The 13,954-nt window shown below is 45.0% G+C and overlaps 1 protein-coding gene across 1 annotated transcript in view; it reads left to right on the plus strand.

The window, feature by feature from the left end:
- Nucleotides 1–9,840: 9,840 nt before the first annotated feature.
- MTMR12 (myotubularin related protein 12) overlaps nucleotides 9,841–13,954 on the plus strand; it is a 43,234-nt gene continuing 39,120 nt past the window's right edge. Inside the window, exon 1 of the mRNA XM_030003353.2 lies at nucleotides 9,841–10,082. Coding sequence (XP_029859213.1) covers nucleotides 10,023–10,082 — 60 coding nt within the window. The 5' untranslated portion in view covers nucleotides 9,841–10,022. The remainder of the gene's footprint in view (nucleotides 10,083–13,954) is intronic.

The following is a 13,954-nucleotide window of genomic DNA, read 5'->3' on the forward strand; positions in this document are numbered from 1 at the left end:
CATGTCCAGTCTGAACATCCCCTGGCACAACTTTGAACTATTCCCACGCATCCTGTCACTGAATCCCAGGGAGAAGAGCTCAGCACCTCCCTCTGCCTCCCCTCCTCAGGAAGCTGTAGGGAGCAATGAGGTCACCCCTCAGCCTCCTTTTCTCCAGACTAGATGAACCCAAAGTCCTCAGCTGCTCCTTACAGGACATTCCTTCCAGCCCTCTCACCAGCCTTGTTGTCCTCCTCTGGACGCACTTCAGGACATTGACATCCTTCTTAAATTGTGGGGCCCAGAACTGCACACAGCACTCAAGGTGAGGCAGCACCAATGCTGAATACAGCAGGATAATCACCTCTTTTGACCGGCTGGTGATACTGTGTTTGATGCACCCCAGGATGGGGTTTGCCCTCTGGGCTGCCAGGGCACACTGCTGACTCGCATCGAGCCTGCTGCCGACCAGCACCCCCAGATCCCTTTCTTGCGGGGCTTCTCTCCAGGCAGTCATCTCCCAGTCTATCCTTGTGCCTGGCGTTACTCCGTCCTAGGTGCAGAATCTGGCATTTGGACTTGTTAAATTTCATCCCATTGATCATTGCCCGGTGTTCCAACCTGTCTCGATCCCTCTGCAAGGCCTCTTGTCCCTCAAGAGAGTCACCAGCAACTCCCAGTGTGGTATCATCAGCAAACTTGCTAATGGTGTGTTCAACTCTGCATCCAGATGATTGATAAATACATTGAACAGAACAATATGTACATGACTTTCCCTTTATTTCTCATATAGAGCAACCAGTTTTCTACGGCCATAAGTGTCAAGAACGGCACCCAACACATTTTCATTCCCAAATGTATTGTTTCCTATAATGTATCCTGTTTCAAGTTCATTGTCATTTTGGTGGTCTTTTACAGAACCAAGAGCACACACATTTTAGCAGGAAAATGTCTGCTCTTCCCAGCCATTTTCCCTTTGATGATCAATAACCTCAGTAGCTGCATTTTTCCAGTGAAAAGGAGTAGTCTTTGAGTGAATTGTGACTTTGAGAAGACAGAAGAAAGGGAAAAAAACCCAAGGAAAATGGTATCGGAAAGAACAGAACTGATTAAATGGGTCCAACTGAAGAAAGAAAATGAGGAAGGGCATTAGAGAGCTACAAATCAAAGCTAAATTAAAAATGAAAGAAAAGTTACATCAAGTAGTAAAACAGTCAACTACAAACTACAAAAATAGCGGGGGAAAAAGAGAAAGGCTCTATTTTGTGCGGAGAGAAGAGCTATTCCAGTACATGATTTGCCACCCATGCAGCAGCTGCAGTGCTCCACAAAAAGATGGAAGAAAAAAGAAGTGCCAGGTGATTGAGGAGGTTGAGACTGAAATGGTTTAGGCCAGGTGTTAATAAAAGTTACACGAAATGTCACTGCAAATGAGCTGGGAGGAAAGGTGAAAGGAAAGATGAAGAGAAGGGATTGACCTTTCATACATCTATCCTACTTCACAGACAAAACTGTACATCCAGTTGGTGTCCATGTCTTGCTCCCTTACATGTGAATGAAGAGGAGAATGTTGGGGAGCACGTGAGCACACTTCTCCAAACAAAAGTGCAGTGTTACGCAGCAAATCAACAGGGTCAGCTGGGCTGATACCTGAAACGTCTTTGTGTGCTCCTAACAGCAGAGAGCGCTGTGACGTTAGCAGCAGCTTCCATTTGGAAAGGCAGAGTTAATTTTCACCTTGCTGTGACAAGCACGAAGCGAAAACTGTGATGTTTCAGCTATTGCAGCGTTCCTCTCTATTGCCAAAGAATGCATTTCAGAATAATTTTGAAATAAATTTTTAAAAAAATGCAGCAAAGTTGCCAGGGCAGCAAAATCCGATATAAAATCTCTGCTAGTGCCTAAGAAGAGAGCAGTGGTTAGAAACACAATCAGGACTATCTCATGAATAAATTAGAAGTAAATACTTTTGGGAGTGAAGAAATGAAACATTTCAGAGTAGGCATAGGAGAAGGGAGAAGAGAGATTCAATTTGTCCAGAGTCACTGAGAGGCTGCAAAGAAGGAATGAGCTATAGAAGTTCTCCAAGATAAGGATTCCTGCTGAGGAAGGCAACCTAAGAAAGAAGTTGTAAAGAAAGACTTCATAAAATGTGTGTCAGAAGAGTATATCTGGCAAATCACTGAGAACAGGAGGAGAAGGACATTTCAGATGCAATTCTTGTGTGAGGAGATGGTGTGCATTTTTGCTTTATTGCAACTGTTTCTTAAGAAACTTTTTGCAGCTGCTGCCAGGGGTGATTTCAGGGCAATAGATTCAGGATAAGCATTCCTCATATGGCAGTGGTAAATCATAAACCAGGATTCTGGATGCTTTAACTAATGTCCCCAGCATGTTCTCTAGCATATCCAAAGGCATAAGATGTGCCAATTTACAAGCTATGTGACCAGTTCAGAGCTCCTACTACAGGACTAGCCAGGGCTGAAGTGTTTCCCAAGGAGCAGTGAAGCAGAGTGAGAGAAAACAAACCTAGAAGCCAAGGGCTTGGAACAAAGTCCACACAAGAAGCTGCCACCGACCCTCTGCTGGTTTATATATTCTCCCTGAGAAACAGTCCCTCTACAAATGTCACCCATGCCTCAGAAAAGAATAGAAGATTTAAAATAACTTATTTCCCTGGGAAAGCCCTCTGGAGTTCTGGAAGCACAGGTGAGTTCCAGAGTCACCAAGACAAGTGTTTCCAAATACCTGTCCAACATTTAGGTGTGCCAAGTTCCCATGCAGACGTCAGCATGAATATGTTTTAGTTCTAGAAAGTTTGGTCAAGAAACTTTTCAAAGGCCTGGAGCTGAAAACCACAGCAATTCTGGAGAAAAATGTTCTAGCAAATCAAAGACAGTTGCTAACAGGGAAGAACATATGGGCTTATGAGATTTCATTTACAAGATTCGCTGCTTCAAATATGCATTTGTCTTAGCCAGATAAAGGTTTACCTTGATTAGGCAAAGGCCTTTTTGGATTCAGGGACAAATATGGGAAGCTAGAGCCAGCCTCTAGACTCATGTTTGTGTTTTACCATTAGTTTCTGCTAAAGAGCGTGTAGCTTTCCTTAAGGGGTAGGTTTGTGCCTGTTTCTTAAATTATCTGGGCTGGATATTTTAGTTACAGCAGCTGTATGGGAGCTGGGGACGACAACATGAGCATTTAGCTGGATAGCTTCTCTCAATACCAAATCCATGATTAGTGACTCACACATGCATTTTTCATTACGAAATCAAAGCCAAGAGTATGTCAAGGGCCTGGTAGGCAAAGTAAAACAACCACATATTTTTACTGCAGTCATGTGCTAGATAAAATTTTCACTGCTAAAGGAAAGAACAGAAGAGACAGGACACTGCTAGCAAAAGCTTCAAGTCTCTATGTGTACTTTACAAAGAGAAGAGACTATTGTCTAGGCCTAATACCGAGTATTTCTCCCTATGGATATGCTGGAACCCGCCTGTCCTGTACCCTGTGACTCAGATGCTGGATGGTTCTCACTAGCTTCTCTTCTCCCAGCCCAGGTGTCCTCATGCCCAGTAGGAAGAGTACTGCAAGGAACAGCTATTTAACTAGGTGGACCAGATTCCCAGCTGGTGATGGATAGCTGGAAATCTTCCCCAAGGACCTTCCATCCGCATTGTGTTTGGAGAAGCTACTTGGGCAGAAAGAATCGGGGCTGCCCAGTAACTCCAGCAAGGACCCCTTGGCAACTTTTTCCACCACCCAGCTCAGGACTGGCATCCAAATTGGGAGCTGAATGTTGCTCTTTTCTTTTCTGGGGTTCATTCCAAGACAGAAGAGTGAACTCAAGCTCTTTGGTATCAGGAGGACCATATAGCTGTTTATCATTCTTGTTTTCTAAGAGCTTATGATCCTTAGCACCTCCCTTTGGACTGTAGGCTGAGAAGAACTGAGAGTGAGAGGTGACCCCTGATTTAACTGTGCCTCATATCCAGCCATGGCGTAGGCATTCTGCTGATATGGATGGGCTTTGGCTCACCCTTCAGGTACTGTTAAGGAGAAGTCTCCGGCCTGAAGTAATTTGGATTCACGGCCTTTTGGAAGATGAAAGGAAGAGGTTCACCACACAACAAAGAAGTCTGTGTGTGCCCATGAACAAGTAATTGTGTTTGCTTTCAAGAGAGCTAAAAAAAGGTGGGGAACTTCCCTAGTTCCTGTGTTCTTGTTTCTGATACCCACGTTTCCTTGAGGGAGTAGAGTTACTAGTTACTCGCTTCCTCTTCTCCCACTTGTAGCTTAGAAATGGAGGTGGTGTTGCTATTAGACGTGAGGTGCTTTGTTCCCTCAATTTTCAGAGCTTTCATAGCAATACTTTGTCTTCCATCCTCAAGTTTAAAACATGCAATTCCCAGCTGTGTCTCTATGACTAAACACTCCAGTCCAGGGTGTGTTCTCAGCAGTTAATGCCTCTGTCCTACTCTTCACTATGTACTTGTTAATTTAGTCTTGCACTCTTCCGCACTTACGTTTCGGCACTATATGCCCCAAATGGCAGGTGAACCTTCCTGGTACGTGGTGGGATGTCCCCATGGCCCTTCTCTGCAGCCTTTTGCCATCTAGATTATCACTTGACCAAGACTTAAAATTTCAGTTTGCTCATTAGCTCTGGAAGGCCCTTGTAGAACAAAAACTGAGTAATTAAGGGATGGACACAAAATTGCAGCAGTCCATATTGCTACTGCTGAAGGAATTGCGGTTTGCCATCTAAGTCATGAACTGGCCATGCGGGACCTCCCAGATGGCTTTACTCAAGAAATAAAATGCATCTCTTCGACCACCTTCAGGGAGGAACTGGGCACATCGTGTCCCAGGGCTGAGACATGGGATAGTGCAGGAGTCAGAGCCAGAAGTTTCAGCTGAGGAAAGCTAGTATAGAGCTGCTTTCCCTTTACTGGAGGAGCTTCACACAAAACCTCCCCAAAGAAATTAGGTTCTCACAACAATGAGTAGAAAACTCTGCTTAAAAAATTGAAGCACACAATACAGTCAGTAAAGAAACAAAGATAAATGATAAAGAATTCATATAGGACAGCATTACACAATCTCTGACCATATTCTTAGTAAATGAGAATGAAAACAAATGGTTATATTCCACAGCTCTAAATATTACCTTGGAGTTCACCATGAAGGTGCCAGACTCTAGAGGATGAAATCTGAACCAAGTTTGGAAACTAACTCCCGACGGACACCTGAAAGTATTGGCAGATGAAATGTGAATGCAGTGCTAAAAGCATCATCTTAGAGTACAGCCCTTCTTTTATCTTCTTTTTTCTATAGATTTCTCTCAATTTGCATAAAGCTAACATACATGAGTTTTAGTAGGAAATTATCTTAACTTGTGTAAAGCAGAGATAGCTGCTGTCTGTTTATAAGCAGACTGATTTGCTGACCTTTCCCCGAAGGACATCACAGTACATTCCTCATTTCTAATTTTTCCTTTAGTAGTTTCCAGTAATCCAACTTCCAGCTTCCTCTTAAGTCTTCTACATTTCTTGCATACTGATTTCAGCTACTTTAATGTGGTCCCATACTGTTTAAGATACTAAGCCCTAACGTGAGTTATTTAGTTGAATAACAGAAATAGGGAGTATCAGCCCCAGGATGCATGGCCGATCTCTGTATACTCGGGGTAAACTCAACACTTTTGGGACATGTCCTACCTTCTGAGCATGCATGGCCACCCGTGATGCTCTGGGAAGTGTCAGACTGATTATACATATACTACAGAAATACCCAGATTTCTACACCAAAGGGCAATTGTTTTGGTAATGCCAAGAAAAGTGTAGAAAGAGAAAAATCATCAAATTCTACCCAGGTAGCTTTTCAGGATGGAGGAAGAGGATCAGGAAACCGTGACAAGGGGTAACTTTGTGGGATTCTCTTTCCAGCTGCTACTTCAAAACTTTACCCATGGCACCATTGGAAGTGCATTTACTAAAGGCAGTCTCCAGACCTGCATCCAGCCATGATGAGAGGTCAAAGGGCAAGCACAGCTGCAGAGCCCTGCCAATTATTTACCACCCTGGAATGGAAACTCTGCACATATCTGTGCCTTTGCAGGTCTACAGCAGGGCAAAGTCCCTTTATTTTCTTTGAAAAGAGGAAATAGGAAGTAGGAATTCAGATGTAGTCATGCAAGTTGGCTCAACACTCAGGAATGGCTTTTAACACTTAATTCGTTACACCTGCCCAGCCAACATGAACGCGCTCATGACACACAGTGACCTGCAAGCCCTGCCCCTCCGACCACCCTTGGGATTCCCCAAGGCACTGATGTTTACAAAGTCCCGGGCTCAGAAAAGCCGAAATGTGGTATAAAGCTGTGTACAGTGATCTTTGCCGACTACATTCCAGATACTACCTAGGATAACGCCTTATCCAGTCTACTCACTTCCCAGATTCAAGGCAACCCTGACGAGGAGGACTGCCACAAAGGAAAATACGAGATACAACTTGTTGTAGTTAAGAGGATGCCTGAAAGAAACCTGATAGAAAAGCTGCAAACAACTCCTTTGTGGCTCCCCTACATCCGCTATTACTACTGAGCCCGGGCACAGCTGAGAATTCAGCCCCAAGAATTACTCAAATTAATGGCATGTAAGTTTTTTAAACAAAGCAATCTCTGTTCATGAGAACAGCAGAGCTGGTCTGTGAGTTTCCCTCCTGCAGACAGCTTTAAAGGTAAATACTGTGATTATATTTTTAGAAAGAATGCAAAATGTCAGGATAAAATGGGGGCAGTGAAATGCCTATGTTCTTCACCCACCACAGACAAACTAGAACTTGACTTTTAAAAAGTTTTACTCTTCTACATTTGCATGACTGTCATTGACATACATCTAAATGGAACAAAATTACATGAATGATTTTATAAACTCAGGTGGTTGTTTTTTTTCATGGACAGAAAGTCATTGGCAGCATGGAACAAGACTTCCCATTTAGAAATAACATGGGAAGACAGATCCTGTTGATACACCATACCAGCAACTTCAATTTGTTGCAGGAATGATTTTTTGAAAAGTCTTTGTTAGTGATAAGAACAATCCCAAATGATACAACACTGAACCATGTTATTTCCGTAGGGCGAAGGGGTGATTCAGAAAAAACACTACAGAGTAAAAATGCTGGAGGGAGGGGGCACATGATAATAACAGAAAAGTTAATATATAAATACATAAATGAGAGGCAGTAGATGAGCACAGGGGGAGCATAAAGACAAGGTGGGGAAGGGGGACACTCAGAAAAGCCAACTTCAACCTGGCCAAGATAATTTCCTGAGGTGCCCTGAGCACTGGGCAGTCTGTTGAGGCTGTTTCTGAACAAGGAGTTTATTCGGGTGCCCCCATTACCTTCAGAAGGAGCTTATTTCCCTCCACTGTCTGCACGGGGAATCTATGGAGATAAGGTGCCTGGGCTGAAGCTGGCTTTTGTGAGTACTCCTCACAGGCACTCAAGGTTTTAAAAGAAAGGGAGAAGACTGCACAGAGGAGATCTTTCTGGGGAAATGGAAGATCACCAAAGCCCCTGGTGCTCTGTAATCTGTTGGGGCACAGTGTCTGGGTTGCAGTTGGCCTTTTCAGATCCAAATGTGCTTTTCTGAGGTAAGTTAACTTGTGCGTGTGGTAGCTTTGCTTCTTCCATTCCAGAAAAGATGAACACACTGACTGATGAAGTGGGCATCTGAATCCAGCCCCCAAATTCCAGGAAAAGAGCTTCAAATCCCTTCCACAATGGGTTCAGCCTGGCACATTTGGCTGCCTCGTTTGCTCGGGGAGCAAACCCAAGGAACGAGCACTCCCTGTCCATTACCAAGGACAGGACATGGGGTCATGTGGATATTTTGCTGATGCGGAATAGAAGTTACATTCCAAATTTTTGGATGTAGGGCTTTTTTTGATGAGATGTTGAAGAATGAATTCCCATGTGCTATGTGGGAATTAAAGCTCCTTTTGCGCTTCCCATCAGAGTTAAGACTCTGGCCTGGTGTCAAAACATCCCTTCCTCTCTGATATGTGTTATGCCAGTAAGTAGCTGCTTTTTGCCTTAGTCTGCTGTAAACTTCAGGGCATGCTTAGAGGTAATCCTGCTGTTGCCACTGTAAATTCAGATGCTTTAAAAGATTAATTTTTATAGTGCTATTCTCTTTCTTTGTGTATTTTAATACACTGGAGAGCATGGAGGTTCTGTCCCAATTTTACCCTCACCCTAGATTTACACCAATGTAATCTCATGGGCTGTACTTTTGACTGACGCAGCTGAGGTCAGATGCAATGTAAAGGAATGATGGGGAAGTAGCTGTGGAGTGAAACCTAAGAGCTCTTCTGCATGGGATCCCACACCAGAATAACCTTTGTTGTGAAACTAGTAATGAAACCTAATCTCTGAGTTTTCTTTTTTTCAGGCAGAAAGTGATTAAATCCAAAAGACTTCTCATTCCTTGAGTTCGGGATTGAAACTAGGGAAATTCATTTATTTCTGAAATAAAACAGCTACTCCATTTTATTTTTATAAATGCTGTCTCATGACTCCATGTACCTCTTTTTTTTTCTCCTTTAGTTTTCCTAGGTCTGGGTTTGGAGGAAGGTAAATGAAGTTAAGTATTACAAGAAAAAAAAAGGGGGGAGCGATATGAAAAGTACTTACCATTGGTATTTGAAGAAGCTATTGATTTTCACGTCCTACGGTCTACTGAAGTTTGTAAAATATGTTTTATTTTTGTAAAAGTATTTCCATAAAGTCTACTCTGTATGCAAATTGTCGCCTGGGTTACTATTCGTCATTTAAATTGCTGGGTAGTCCTGCTGCATTGCCACAGGCAGTTGACAATATTTGCATTGTTCTGTATCCGCATAAAAGTTAAGCCTTTAAAAGTAACCTAGATACCTGGTAAACCTGGTGTTTATTTACAGCTCTGGTTATACAGTGTCCAAAGACGACATTCCAGGCAGGCCGCGACTGTAACACTTTAATAGACATGGGGCAGAGGACTTCGTGGGGTGCATCAGCAGTCAGGTTTTAGAGGATTTATTTCACGGAGAGCTCATTTTATGTCATTTTCCTTGCACCTCTCCTGCCATAAGTAAAGCTCAGCATCTCAATGCTTTGTTTAGATTGTACTTCACACCGAGTTTTCTCACGAGCGTGCAGGGACACAACACAGGCATTTCGCAGCCCAGTAAGAAACAGCGCGATGGATGATTCGAACAAAGTGACAGCTCGACCAAAGAACGGGCAAGTCTTCACAGTGATGCAAAAAAAAGAGACGTGGCTACCCTGAAACGAAAAAATCCTGCAGGAACCCAGTTAGCTCACGCCGAAGCAAGAGCCGCGCAGGCCGCCGGGCGCACCCCGTGGGACCTGGCTGCATCCCCACCGCCGCTCACGGGCTGCTGCCACCCTGCCCGGCTACCGAGCCCCAAAAAGTGGGTGCTCATCGCCTCCACAGGCGCTTCAACAGCACCCGACGCGGTGGGGTCCGCGGCCGGCCGCCCCGGGCCACCTCAGGCTCCAGGCTCCTGAGGCGGGGCGGGGCGGGGCGGGGGGGGGGGGGGGGGGGGGGGGGGGGTGGGCATAGGGAAGAGCGCCCCCCGGCGGACGGGGCCGCGCCCCGACTGGCCTCCCTCTCCTCCGGCCACCGCCCCGCCTCCTCTAGGCACGCCCCCTCGCGGCCAATAGGAGGAGGGCGCGCTATGACTGACAGCGGCTGTGCCCAGTGAGGACGGGAGCGGCGGGGAGGTGGCGCCCTAGAAATGGCCGGCGGCGGGGCGGGCAGGCATCGGGGTAGGGGGTGGGGTCATTGCGTGTGCCGGATACCGCCGCCCGCGTTTGACGCCGCCGCCTCCGCCACCACGGGCTCTCCCCTGCTGCGGCCTCTGCCCTGCCACGGCCCCCCGGCGGAGGAGCCCTGGGAAGTGGTGGAGCTGCCGGCCGGTGCCGCCGCCGGCGGCGGTTCCGGGGGCAGACGGGAGGCGGACGGAGCCATGTTGGGCAGCGGGGCCAAGGCGGCCAAGCCCTCCTTCGTGTCCTACATCAGTCCGGAGGTGCGGGGCGGGCGGCGGCGGCGGTCCCCGAGGGGGGCTGCGGAGGCGGGGGGGGGGCGGTGGGCGCCGCGAGGGAAGGGGCCGCGGGGAGAGTGCGGGCGGGGGAGCTGTCAGGCTGCCGCAGCCCCGGCCCGCAGGGCGCCGGGGAGCCCTCCGTGGGGTCTCGTCAGGGCCGCGGGAGCCGCCGTGCGCGGCCGGGGAGGAGGCGGTGTGGGTGGAATCTGCGCGCGGGTTCCTGCCGTGGTGCCGTTCCCCTGGCCCCTCTCAGGGGTTTCGCCGCGGGAGTTTTCTGAGGGGAGCCGGGGCGAGCGTCGCGGTGCGGCGGCGGGACGGGGACGGGCGCGGGGCTGGCGAGAGCGTCGTTGGCGGTGCCGTTGTCGGGGGTTGCAGGTCTGGAGCCCCGAAGGTGCTTCCCCGCGAAGGAGGGGGAGCTTGTTGCTTCCGAGAAAGCTTTAAAAAAAAAATTAAAAAGTAGCTGGCCTGTCAGTTTTAAGCTGATTATTCTTCTGGTGCTTCCCTTGAGCTGTTTTTTTTGTAAGCGGTGGCCAGATGTCAGGCTGTCATTGCGACTGTTCAGCTTGTAAGGTGGGACTTCCCGAACCTGTTTTTCTTAATGTCCTTTGACATCACTCCCAATGAGTGCTCTGTCTCTGTAAACTCCTTGTTTTCAGTTCTGTCGCTCTAAAGCCCTGGGTCTCTTTCCTTAACAGCTCGATGTTGAACTCCTGGCTGTGCATATCTTTCATACTGTTCTTCCTGTTGTCCTCTCACTTATTTATTGAAACTTATGTTGGCAGTTTGATTGAAGTGACTTTAGACTCACTTTACTGAGGTCATGTTGTTAGCAGATGGTACTAGGTCAGTATTGGCATTCAGTATTCCTTCATTCTTATTCCTGGTAAACAGCTGTTTTCTAGGAAGACCGATCTTCATGAAAACTAGCCATTTGCGGTGTTGGGGTTTTTTTTCCCTCCATAGTTCCTTGTAATCTGTGTCAAACTGGTTCTTCTTAATCGTTCGATTCTCTTGAGAGCTTCTGAAGGAAGAGATTTTTGTCTATCTTGTTAATTAGTACAGAGTTTGTTGTAGATAGGACCTTGGAGAATCTGCTGGTTTTATTTTTCACTGAATCTGAAATAACAATGCAGAGTAATGGCTTGAGTCAGCTGTGCTGTTTAAAACTTCTGTCCTTATTTTGTGGTAGCAGCTCTGGTTTTATATGTTGTTAAGCCCTAGTGACTTGTAGTTTCATCAGTTTACTTTAGAAGTTTTCTTCTCCCAGTGAAAATGGATGTAAATGATAGCTACAGATTCTTCTGGAGTCAGCAAATACATCTCTGTGTGAAGTCAGTCTTTCACCTTAGGAAAGTACGTTGTGCAAACAGACAAAAAAGTGTGTGCTCAAGGAACTGAATTTTGCGAAGGTAAGAACTTCACTTGTTGGACTTACTAAAAGGCACTTCACCATTTAAACAAGCATGCTGGATGGTGAAAGCTTGCTAGAAGAAATGGCCAGTGGGAAAGTTACAAGACAAATATATGTAGTGCAGTAAGATACCAAATAATCAAGAGTACTTTAAATTGATTTTAACTACAGTAATGTATCTCTTCAAATATGATCCTGATGGCTGCAGGAAGAATAACAAAGGTATTTAATATTGGAAGATGAAGCTCTTAATGAACTATCCTGATGCACAAGAGCTTGCAGTCATTTACTGTATTCATGCTGCTTTTAACTATCTCTTTTATGCACTTAAATTTAAGAATTTCATGGGCTCTTGCAGCAGAAGCTTTGAAATACATACTTGGCTTCTGCCATAGAATTGGTGTCTTTTTTGCGTGTTCAAAAGCTCAGTGGAACAGGTCTGATGCCGGTAGCAAGTAAAGCACGTTTAACTCTTTGCTCTGCTGGGTATTGCTCTCTTTTTGACAGCCTATGACTGCCTTAATGGAATGGTTACACAAGAAGCTGAAGACTTTAGTGGGTTTTATGAGGATTAAAAATAAAACTTGAGGCATATGGTGAAACCTGTGAGCCTATTTGGGGATCTGGAAAAAACATTTTGATTAGATATCCTAAAATAAGCAGAAGTGACCATCTCTCAAGGAACGGTATTCTGTATGTACCTGAGAAAAATAACCTTCTGAACACAAAGTTCCTATACATGTTAAGTTTCATGTAGTTGAGTTTTAAAATTGGAGCTAGACCGATAGAACAGTAGAAATACTTAATCCATCTTATGTGGAACATAGTTTGGTCAACTGGGAACTTTTCTTTCATCAAGATAGTGTAATTGCTGGATGCTTGGGGAAGAGTATAAGCAACAGGTATGTTCAGGGTGATGCTTCCTATGGGAGACCCTGTGAAAAGGTGGCAAGCAGTAGTTCAGGGACTTCGTGAGCTTGAGGTTCAATCTAGATAGCATTTGAGTTAATAGTGGACTTGTCTGTGAACTTATGGAGCCTTGCTTTGAATCTGTTTATACTTCTGACTTGTGGCAAGATTTTCTGTCAACCACTATGCAATACAGAGCAATATAGTACTGTTATGCTGTAGTCCTCCTTGCTTGCAACCTCCAGATTCTTCAGGCTTGTCCTTGTTCTCCTGGAGAGTTGTTTGAGACCTTAAGCTGCTGCTTCTAGGTTAGGGGAGCCCTGCAATAAGAAAATGCAACAGGCAGAGCTGGGTTTTGTTCTAGCCCCATGTTTAGTCCATCCTCAGATACCTGGGAACACATTAGGTAATGTTCAGAAAAACAAAATTAAGTTAGCTTTAAACTGCTTTGGGGGTTTGTCTTAAGATTAAAAGAAACAGGAATTCTATTCATCTTAACATATGGCAAGATGGAAGTAAGGAGTGAAGAGAAAATGCTGTTTATTAAAGGAGCAGAAGTAATTTCTGCTGTGAAACCCCAGAATGTCTGGAAAGGCAGCGTTTTTGACATCTGACTAAATATAACCTAGTTATGCTCTGCTATATGGAACCACAGATCAATCAATGGTCTGTTGAGAGTGAGACCGTAGGATGTTGATATTAATGACACACTTCCCCTCAGGACAGACTTGGCTACCCTGCAGGAAGTGGGGTGAATACTAGGGTATAAAGTCAATGTTTTGACATGTCTGATCATAGACTAGGAATATTTGTCTATGGAGACATAGAAACAAGAAGCAGTGAATTACTTCATGATTTCTAACTCTAATATTTCAAAACTGAAAGCATTTGCAAGGCTAACAAGCTGGATCATATTTTCCTTAAAAATCTTAATGTGAATAAAAATGTAGATGTTAAACTTGATTTGCAGCTTAATGCTACTTTTTGTGCATGCATTCTTAAAAGTTAAATCCTCCATGTTAATTCTTATAGGGTATTAGTTCTTGTATTAGCCCTTAAACTTTTTAATAGAGTTTGTTCTGCTTCATGCTGCTTGTCCCTGTAATCTGGAGTACACCTCAGGCTGCTGAGTTGTGAGGGTAACTGTCATACCTCTTGTGCTTTGTCTCTCAAATTGTGTGTTGCTGTTAGCTCATAACCACTACGAATACTTGTTGCTTGTTAATCTTAGTACAATATTGTGTGTTCTGTAGTGATCACTTTTAAAATAGTATGGTCTTATTCTAAATTGGAGTGATGGAATTGAAGGGTGAAATAAGGAGTAGGTGTTACCAAAGCGGACAGCTGGGCTCTGGACTGACATGGGGGAAGCTGGGTATTGAAGTCAGAGGAGATGGACAGGACAATGTAAGGAAAGAGGAAAGGATAAAGATGAAACGGTCATGGAAAACATGTGCTATGGTCTAATGGGCTGTTGGATAATGGAGCCGCAAAAGGAAGAAAAACAAGTAGTTGGAGATTATTTTCAGCACTGTTA

The sequence above is a fragment of the Aquila chrysaetos genome, chromosome Z, assembly GCF_900496995.4.
Source record: "Aquila chrysaetos chrysaetos chromosome Z, bAquChr1.4, whole genome shotgun sequence".
In the NCBI taxonomy this organism is placed as follows: Eukaryota; Metazoa; Chordata; class Aves; order Accipitriformes; family Accipitridae; genus Aquila; species Aquila chrysaetos.